We start from the raw sequence: 10,462 nt of genomic DNA on the forward strand, positions 1-10,462 counted from the left end.
GTTTGTACATGTTTGCTCATTTCAATGAAAATGTGCTTGATTTAATTGAAACAAGTCTTTAAAATTTTTATTTTATTTTTTATTTTTTTGCTTTGTAACTATGTAGCCTTTAACACATAATTGGGCAAAATCTCCACAACAGGCAGCTTTCTGCCTGGCTCTTCTGTGGTTACCGAGTGTGAGGCACACATCAACCAGCTAAGATTGCTTCCATGAGTTTCTTTCTTAGGACAAGAACGTGTTTTCCAGAATTCTTTGGCAGCTGTCCTTCAAGCAGTATTGGTTAGCACTGGTCATATGCTGTTTTCCAAACTAATCCTGGGAAGGAACCGGTCCTGACCGATGCATACAACTTGCATTGATCCCTAGCCAGAGTGGGAGAGGGAGGAATGGTCACAGTGAGGTGTCAGGACTCAGCAAGAAGGGCCAAAGAAAGAAAATTTGCAGAGTGGTTGGGAGCACATCCCCTTCCCAGCTGGATTAGCCTGGGCTCCTTTCCAGGCTTAGCTAAACTGCAATTTCCAAGAAAGCAATAGGGTGTGTGACATATACCACGTAGTTAAAGCAGCTGACAGTGCTTTGCATTCTTCAAAAGATGTGCTCTGTTATTTTAGTGCTGCTGCTGCTGCTGCTGCTGCTGTCATTAGTAATGATGCCTTGACTTCTGCCACCCATGGGGGTTGTCATAAGGTGGAGTGTCCTTCTTGCTAAGGAAGGAATCCTCTCCTATCTCTGTGCGAAAGAAGAAAGGTTCTTGTAAAGACTGCTTTCCCCTTCTGCATGCTTCTTGCCTCAGTTTCCTTTATGAGGCACTCAGCCAAGCCTGGGATTTGAGAGGTGGGTCCTGCAAATGCCACGGCGGTGTCTTGGTGCTGGGCACGTTTCCTTCCCTTGCTTGCTCAGAACCCGCGCTAGGGCTGCTCCCCCCCCCCCCCCCGCGTTGCTCTCTGGGGGTGATGCCCCTGGGTAGGATCCGCGCCCTCGGGGCTTAAGGTTAGGAACCGAAACCACTCACTTCTCTATTTAATACTTTCCTCGACATTCATGGCATTCACCGATGAGTCAAGAGCGCCGGCGACACTGCGGAGTAGCGTGGGTGGCGGCGTCCCGCCTGGCAGCTTTGCCCGCCGCCGGGGGAGGAGGAGGCGCCGCGGGCCGCTCATTACGCGGGGCCGGGCGGCCTGGCGCGGGTGGCGGCTCCCGGGGCCCGCGCCCGCAGCCTGCGGCGGAACGCGGGCAGGCGGCCGAGACGCGCCAGCCATTTGCATTCCCTGGCAGTCATTTTTATATGCGGAGGTAATGAAGTTGTCAGCGGCGCCCCGAGTGCGGCAGAGCCTGATATTCAAATCGCCTTGCGTTTCGCCTCCCTCCCGCGCCGCCCCCGTCGTCCCGCGAGTCCCGGGACTGCACCGTCCCCGCCCCGTCCCGCAGCACCACTGCCGGGCGTCTTTGTCTCGGTCTCCACTCTCCTCTCTCCCTTTGTGTCTGGAGAAACTCGGCGTTGGAGGGAAGCCCTGTTCCCGGTCGGGGGATCGCCTGTGACCCCGCGTCCGGGGGATGCTCGCACGCCTGTTCTGCAGCAGCCAGACCTCCACTCTCACACTGAATGCCACACAGTCCTGGTCCCCTCCCTCCCTCGGCCGCCCAGCTGTCCCTGCTCGCCTTCAGCATCAGCTCCAAGAAAGATGACCTAATCCTGGTGTTACCATTGGGGCCTAAAGACTTTCCCGACTTTCTGAATGCGTATTTATGGGCCTATTTATGATTACAAAACCCATATTGGACCTATCCACTCAGGCTGCTAAGAAAAGACTGGGGCAGGGTTGGTAAGAAAATGAGGTGGAAAGACAGGCACACTTGCTTAGAGTCAAGTAGTCATTTCTCCAGGCCCCCAGAGCTGGACTGCTCACCCGCATGTTCTGGCCACCTGGGACCTGCAAGTGTGGTTAGTCCAAATCCCTCTGTAGACTGTAAAAGAGACGCAGTGTAGGTAAAAAGGATGCAAGCGGATTCAGTAATCATTTTACAGTAGTGATTGGTTATTGGAAGGATCGTATTTTGGACATAGTGAGTGAAGTAATACATAGTATTTTAAGCACTTAACTGTTTCTTTTTATTCTTCAAGGTCTGTGGCTGTGAAGAACGTTTAGTTATGTGTGTAGCTCACATTCTATTTCTGTTGGGCAATGCTGACTTGGAGGCTGAAGACTCAAGGAATGAGCTCTGATTGTATCCACTCACTTTACTCTGTAGATGACTTAAAACTAGGCAGGGAGAAGGGAGGTCCTCGGCACCAAATGGGAGAAAAATTAGCAAGTGACTGTGTGGAAACCCCTGACAACAGGGAGCAGAGGCTGGGGCTTACATGGTAAGACTCTGTTCCCTTATTCTTTGTTCACTGTCCAGGAACTCACAGTCCTGGCAGCCATGCCACAATTCCATGGACCAACCGTCCGTGTATGAAGTTGGGCCTCTAGGAGTGTTTTGTGCCTTTTAGGAGTTATTTTTCGCACACTAAACTTGCTGACGTGCCATTTAGAAAAGTGAATACTGTGTATGCACTGTGACAACTATTTTGCAAGTATTTCTGGTGTGCATTGTTCCTCATCACGCATAGGCAGTAGAGTAAGAGCTCCCAGAGTATGCATTGACACGATGCGCTGCAAATGATCCGGCATGGGGGAGTCCCCGAGTGTGCACTGATTCCACATGCGGCCATAGCTCCTACTGGGCTTTTATGGTGGAGCTTGCCAATGATCCGTGCACTAAAGACTCCCGGAATACACATTGACAGGACAGACTGGAGCTGTTTGGGTCTATGGCGGCAATGATCCGGGGATAATGGCCGTATCTTGAGATTGAGTGCTCATGGTCCTAATGGCAGGACCAGAACTGCCCCAGTTAAGTCCACCCGTGGCTCCCAGTGCAGGGTGGGTCTTTGATCTCCTGCATTGTGACTCTGGCATCACCAATATTTGTTGGTGTTGTGACTGTTGCAACTAAGTTAGCATTTATTTTGCACATGTTTTTTTTTTTTTTGTTAACAGTTGGGGCCCATGTACTAGAGGCTTAACCTGGTTAATTCACTGAAATCATATGAAAGGTTATGTTTAAAGGGGAAAAAGTGGTTTTGGGAGAACATTCTTGGCAAATAGTTACATTTGAGAGAGAATTAATATAAAATAAATAACTTCAGTCTTGAGAAAACCTAGTGGCTAAACCAAGGTAGATAAAACAAAAAGTGGGTAAGGAGATAGAAGACACTCTAGAAATCACAAAAACAATTTAATAGTAAAAACAATTGTATGAAATAAAAGATAAAATCTTCCTCTCCTTTTCCTATACTAGTCCCTATTACAACCACTATTAATTTTTGCATATTTTTTCTAGTAATTTTTTGGCGGTCTTTTTGAGACAAGGTCTACCTGTAGTCCAGCTGGCCTGGAACTTGCTATGTAGACCAGGCTGGCCTCGATCTCCCAGAGATCTGCCTGCTTCTCCCTCCCAAGGACTTCTAGTAGTTTTGTGCATATACAAATGCATGTTTCTATGCTTTGCTTACACAAATGAGTTAACGGCAAACATTATTTTTCAATGTCTTATACTTTTAATTAATAATATACTGAACGTCTCTCCTAAGCACATTTAGATCTACTGTATACTTTGTAATGACTGCACAGGACTCCATGATGTAGATGTAACAGTTTTTAAACACATGCCATTCAACTATCATGGCAGTGAATATTCTCATACATTTGTATTTTCTGATTTGGACAAATACATTCATAGTATAAGTTTTCAGCAGTGGAAATGCTAGGGCAAAGAAATGCACAATTAAATGTTGATATGTATTTCCAAGTTAATCATCTTGAAGGTCAACTAAGAGTTATGTGTCTATTTTCCCACTCTGGGTCAAAATCCTGTTTTATCATATAGCATACTACTAATGGGTATATGACAGTGAATTTTCCCACCAAATATTCTGTTTAGCTTTTACAGTGAGAGCTCAGCCCTAGGCTCTGTGATACAGTGAAGTGTGGAAGTCAGACTACAAATAGGAAGTCCTGTTAGTCAAGATAAAAAAAATGGTTGAGTCACAAATCACATGGGGATCAGTTGAATTTTGGCAATAGCCTATCAACATTGGAGAATTAGAGTAAGATCACATTAATTCATCATTCAGCAGATATTTTTTGAGAGGTTATAAACAGAGTTCTCTTTTCATGGGCTGACAAGATGGCTCAGTGGTTAAAAGCACTGGCTGCCCTTGCAGGGGACTTGGGTTCAGTTCCTAGCACCTACATGGTAGCTAACCACCTGTAACTCTAGTTCCAAGGAATCTGATGCCCTATTCTGACCTTTGTGGGCACTACAGGGCACAGGGGCACTACAGGGCACAGGTGTACTTACATACATGCAGACAAAACATATACATAAAATAAAAATAAGCAAATAAATAAAAATGCAAATACTTCTCTTTTCATATTGTCAACAGCCTATGCTTTGACTTCTGAGGAAGTCACTGATAAGACATTGCTTCATATGAATGAAATACCAATTTTGGTTCTGTTAAAAATCTCCCTGAAGCCAGGCGTGGTGGCGCACCCCTTTAATCCTAGCACTCGGGAGACAGAGGCAGGCGATCTCTGTGCGTTCAAGGCCAGCCTGGTCTACATAGTGAGTTCCAAATGCAATTTGGAAAAAAAAATCTTGAATCTAAGAACTTGAAGGAATTATATAAAATTCATATTGGAAGTCAGTATGGGCTTAAAATAAGTCTTGGGTAAGAGGGACCAAATCATTGTCAGAACTTTGTGGGCCTGCAAGTCTTTGTTCAGATGGTAGAATCTTTCAAGATCTACCCCCACATGGTTTTTTGGCCATTGTTAAACAGCATGTTCTTAGACCAGTGTGAACAGAGCAGGTGGCAGAGTAGTCATACCGTCTCTAGGGCCAGGAAACGTGAGTATCTCTATACCAGCGAAGACCAGGAAATCTAAACCCATTTGAGGCATAAGCACCATGTGAAAGTAGAGATTGTTTATTCCCTAAATGGTAAAACAAGGCCCTAATTATCTTTCATGGCCATTTATCAAAGCTATTGACATTACCAAGAAGTTGTGTGGTAGGTATTTCTGTAGCTGTGTTATGACTGTGGAATTTGGCCCCTTTTTGGAGATGCTTGGAAGAGAAGGAAGATATAATTTTCAGATTTATGTTCTAAAAATGCTTATGTGGGCTAGGGAGACAGCTCAGTGAGTAAAGACTTATACAAGCCTGACAACCTTAGGTTGGATTCCCAGAACTCACAAAAAAAAAACTGGGCATAGTAGCACATGCACCTGTAATCATAATTTGCCCATACCGGGGGATAGGAGGCTGAGACAGGAAAGTCCTCAGAAGCTCCGAGGGCCAGCTAGCCTGGCAAAGGCAGCAGTGAACAAGAGGGACTTTGTCTCAAATGGTGGAAGGAGAAGACTCACATCTGAGGTTGTCCTCTCACCTCCACACATTCTTTATGGCATGCACACACCCATACTTACCACAGTCACACATGCATGTGCACATACATGTTTATGTGTCTCTGACATAACAAAGTACCTGGACTGTATCTAGGTGTTCAATAAAGAGTTTTTTTTTGTTTTGTTTTGTTGAGACAGTTTATTTAGCTAAGGCTGATCTTAATCTGTTTTTAAAAAAATTTTTTTGATACTTATTTTATGTGCATGAATGTTTTGCCTGCATGTATGCATGTTGTCCTAGTTTGTTTCTCCATTGCTGTGACAAAACACTCTGACCAGTACCAACTTGGGGAGGAAAGGGTTTATCTTACATCTCCCTGGTCACAGTTCATCAGGGAACCGAAGGTAGGAACTCAGGGCAGGAACCTGGATGCAGGAGCTGGAGCACAGCCCATGGAGGATCACTGCTTACTGGCTTGCTTCCCTGGCCCATGCTCAGCCTGCTTTCTTATGCAACATAAGCCCACCTGCCCAGGGGTGGCACCACCCACAGTGCGCTGGACCCTCCTACATCACTCAACAAGCAAGATGATGCCCCATGGACATGGCCACAGGCCAGTCCAATGAAGGCAATTCTCCAATTGAGGCTCCCTCAACCCAGGTGTGTCAAGTTGACACCAAAGCCATCCAGCAAACGTGTACCACATTCATGCCTTAATGCCTGAGGAATGCAGAAGAGGGCTCTGTATCCCCTGGAATTGGAGTTACAGATAGGTATAAGCTACCATCTGGGCTGGGGCTTCTGCAAGAACAACCTGGGTCCTCCGTAAGAACAACCAGTAAGTACTCTTAACCACTGAGCCATCTCTCCAGTCCCCTAGTCAGTGGTCTTAATGCTGAGCCATCTGTGTAGCCCCAGACCTTAATCTTCATATCCTTCTGCCCCCAACTCCCAAGTGCTGGAATTACAGATCTGTACTCTCATTTTCTATTAAATAATTATTGGCTGAGTAAAGGAATGAAGGAAGAAGGAGGGACTTCATGCTTAAACAACATAAAGGCTACAGAATGATTTTTACCTTCTATGCTAATATCTCTGTATGAGGAGAGAAATAATTATAAGCCCAAAGAACATGTAGATGATAAGACCTAACTACTTGTTACTAAATTTTTAAAAAGACAGAGAACAATTATGAAAAAAGCTAATAAATTTCTGAGCCTTTTAAATAACAACAAATTATTGCAAGATCATTCCAAGCTACATTTAAATCTACATATGCCATGATTAACTTGAAGTTTTAAGCTTCTAATATAACAAGATAGCTTTAAGTCACATACACCTAATAAACTATTCTGATGTCTTTTTTTTTTTCTTTTCTTTTTTTTTTTTTTTTTGGTCTTTTTGATACAGGTTCCCCCACTCCCAGTAGCCCCAGCTGTCTGGAACTTGCTATGTAGACCAGGCTGGCCTCGAACTAACAGAGATCTGCCTGCCTCTACCTCCCAAGTGCCTGTTCTAGTGTCTCAATCCTTAAAGCCCAGAAGCTCCTAACATTGAGGTGGGAAGCAAGAAGAACCAAATAGAAGCTTGAAGGTACAAAACTACAAAAAAAAAAAAAAAAAGAATCATCAAGTTGTCAAGGTGAAGCATGAAAAATTCAAGGAAGAATCCAATTATTTTTTCAGTCTTAGAAAGTGCATGACATCTTTGAAAAGTAAAATTCAAAGACAACAGAAGACTTGAGTTCCTGTAAAGTTACTTACCTGAGGAAGAACTAGCTGCCAAACTTCATGCCAGGGAGTAGAACAGAGATTTCACAGTCTTATCTGGGAATTTTTTTCTGGCACAAAAGGTCTTGAAGATAAAACCTAGACAATAAGTTTCATTTAGCAGCATTTTAGCAAGGGGCCACGAGGCTGTGAATCACAGAAAACAATTCTACATTAGATTTGATATCAAGGTTTTTGTTAAACTTTAAAGATAAATTCCCCTGTCCCTGAAATTAGCAATAAAGCATCTTTAGTTAATTCCTAAGCACATCTGATTTTGAGAACCCATGTGTTTAGGAGTTGTGATGGTGTGGTCTAAAGCTCTTTGTTGATTCCTTTTAAAAACTATTTTATTTTTTATTTCTTTCCTTTGAGAGCATATTCCTTTTATTTTACTTTTTAAATTTAGTATATTTAAAAATTTTTATTGAATTTTAAAATTTTTCATACAATGTAGTTTGATGGTATTTAGAGCCCCTCCCCTATCCACACCTTCCCCCACTGTCCCCCCTGCCCAATTTAATGTACTCTCATATATATATAATATTGCCTATAGAGTCTGATTTGTGTCCCCAAATGTCCTTCAGTGTGGGTGCATCCACTGGGCCTACCAAGAATCTCATCCCTGTAAGACACTGTCTTCCCTCCTCCCAGCAATTGCCAAAAGTTCCTTAAGTTGTGTTGGAATTTCTTATCCATTTCCCCATGTCTATGCTGGGATTTTGTCTGGTTTGAGCTTGCATAGGACTTGTGCATGCTGTCACCATTCCTGTGAGCTCATATGAGTAACTGACCAACTGTCTAGAAGACTCTGTTTTCTTGTGAACATCCACTCCCTCAGGCTCTTGCAATCTTTCTGCATCCTTTTCTGCAATGATCCCTGAGCTTTGGAAGCAGAAGTTTGAAATAGGTGTCCTAATCAGGCATAAGCACTCTGAGGCCTCTTGTTCTGTGCAAATTGACCAGTTGTGAGTTTCTGTGTTAATCACCATCTGCTACATAAGAAGACTTCTCTGATGAGAGTTGAGAGATGCATACATTTATCCTATGTGTAGAGGTTGCATTGAAGATGTGTCACTTAGGGGCAGGCATCTCACAGACACTTATTCTCTGCATTTGACGAGTTCTGGAACTCTCTAATAGTTTCCATCCCATCTAGTCAGGTGTTATCTGGCAGTCTCAGTGGGCTATTTTTGGCCTTTTTGAGACAGGACCTCTCTGTAGTCCCAGCTGACCTGGAACTTGCTGTGTACACCACACTGGCCTCGATCTCACAGAGATCCACCTACTTTTGCCTCTGCCTCCTAAGCACTAGGATTAAAGGCTTGTACCACAAGGGCTGGCTTGTTGGTTCTTTTAAATATTAGAAATTCTATACAGGAGGAAGTATGCATGGTTAAGTATTTCTCTTTAAAGATACAAACAGGGCTGTGGGCATAACTCAGTGGTACAGCACTGCCCTAGCACATGTAAAGTTATGGCTTCAATCCCCAGCACTTCAAAAATAAAATAAAACTTTAAAAAAATCACATTTTTCCAATAGAAAAGTGTTCTATATTAATTTTTAAAAATACATTTGTGCTTTATGTGTGTGTGTGTGTGCGTGTGTGTGTGTGTGTGTCTATGTTCATGCCACAACATGTATGATGTGAAGTTCAGAGGACGGCTCTTGGGAATTGGTTCCTTCCTTCTACTGTGTAGGTCCCAAGGAAAAAACTCAGGTCCATCAGGCTTGGTGGCAAGTGCCTTTACCCACTGAGCCATCTTGCTGGCCCTGTTCATTGTTAACAGCAGCAAAATCAAAGAAGACTTGGCATGGTAGCACCTGGCACTTGGGAGGTGGAGGCAAAGGACCAAGAGTTCAGGTCATCCTTATCTACATATCCAGTGCAAGGTCAGCCTGGGGTACATAAGACTGTCTCAAAACAAAGATCAAAACCAACACCAAATCAAATGATGTTGGAATATAAAGAAGAAAATATTTTATGCACTTTGTTTAATATAAGCTATATTAACTCTTTAAAATCATATTTGTTGTAAATATTTCCCCAAATCATCATTTGCCATTTTTATCCAACTTATAGGAGTATTACATTATTTATGAAATAACATTTATCAACTTTTTCTCTCCATTTCTGGCCTTTGACTCATGCTAAGAAAGACTGCCATTTCTCCCTGAGTAATAAAAGTCTTCATCTGTTTTTCTCTATTACTTTTACTGTTCCAATTTTCACATTTAAATTGTTGATCCCACTGGAATTTAACACAGTATAAAGAATGAGGCTAGGATCAGCTCTATTTATTTCTTCCAAATGGCTAGCTAGCTTTCTCAAGACCATTTCTTGAATAATTTATCTTAGTCCTACTGATATATAATTCTCCTTTGACTATGTGCTAAATGTCCACACACACTTTTGGGCTCATGATGGTCATTTGATCAGTGTGCTTATTTCTGAGGTAGCACCACACATTTTAATCTCTCATTTCTCATTTTTAGAATTTTCCTGGCTATTCTTGAATGTTTGTTCCTTCAGAGAAGCTTGAGAATCATTTTTCAAAGTTTCAGAAAAGATCCTGCTGGGGTTTTCATTAGAATCATATAATTTATGCAATTTAAATAAATCTGTATATCAACTTGGAAAGAACTGACTTCCTCATAGTTCTGAGTCTTATATAAGAATAAAGCATGATTGCTTTGTTTCAACATTCTCTCTCTCTCTTTCTCTTGCGCGCGCGCGCGCGCGCGCGCGTGTGTGTGTGTGTGTGTGTGTGTGTGTGTGTGTGTGTCTGTGTGTGTGTGTGTCTGTGTGTCTGTGTAATAGATTTTACCTGTTTCTTTTAGGGCAAGGGGTTGAGACAAGATCTCATGTAGCACGGGCTAACCTTAAACTCCATATGTAGTTGAGAAAATCTTCCTGTTTCTACCTTCTCAGCATTTGTTGAGATTACATGTGTGTGCCACCACACCCAGCTCATTATCTGCCCCTCCCCGCCCCCAGTTTATTTCTATGGAGTTTTGTTGACTGACCTTAGAGTTCTTAGGTATAAGCTCAGACAAGTTACCCCCTGACATAAAATGTAACCTGGGAGCTGGAATGCTGTGTTTTTGAGGTCTTCACCAGTAGGCAGTGTCTTAGAGACAAACCCACATGGACCTTTGACACAGCTTTCAAGTTATATCAAAGGCCCTCTAAGCTTCTTGTCCTCTATTGTGAAACAGAAACCTTGAG

At 43.0% G+C, this 10,462-nt stretch overlaps 1 protein-coding gene across 1 annotated transcript; it reads right to left on the reverse strand.

Moving 5' to 3' along the window:
* Nucleotides 1–339: 339 nt before the first annotated feature.
* On the reverse strand, nucleotides 340–1,916 carry LOC115071774. The gene is made up of 3 exons (XM_029567533.1): nucleotides 1,858–1,916; nucleotides 1,016–1,662; nucleotides 340–732 (listed from the first exon to the last, which is right to left on the reverse strand). The coding sequence occupies exons 1-2, from the start codon at nucleotides 1,914–1,916 to the stop codon at nucleotides 1,020–1,022; spliced, it is 702 nt and encodes a 233-aa protein (XP_029423393.1). The 3' UTR covers nucleotides 340–732; nucleotides 1,016–1,019.
* Nucleotides 1,917–10,462: the final 8,546 nt, after the last annotated feature.

Source organism: Nannospalax galili, unplaced genomic scaffold (assembly GCF_000622305.1).
Source record: "Nannospalax galili isolate Female #2095 unplaced genomic scaffold, S.galili_v1.0 scaffold158, whole genome shotgun sequence".
NCBI classification, from domain to species: domain Eukaryota; kingdom Metazoa; phylum Chordata; class Mammalia; order Rodentia; family Spalacidae; genus Nannospalax; species Nannospalax galili.

Excerpts from the sequence above, each read along its gene's own strand:
- LOC115071774 (XM_029567533.1), bottom strand. The coding sequence starts at position 1,916 with ATGCGGGTGAGCAGTCCAGCTCTGGGGGCCTGGAGAAATGACTACTTG. Across the intron at positions 1,663-1,857 it reads GACTACTTGACTCTAAGCAA|GCGAGCAGGGACAGCTGGGC; the intron begins GTGTGCCTGTCT and ends CTGATGCTGAAG.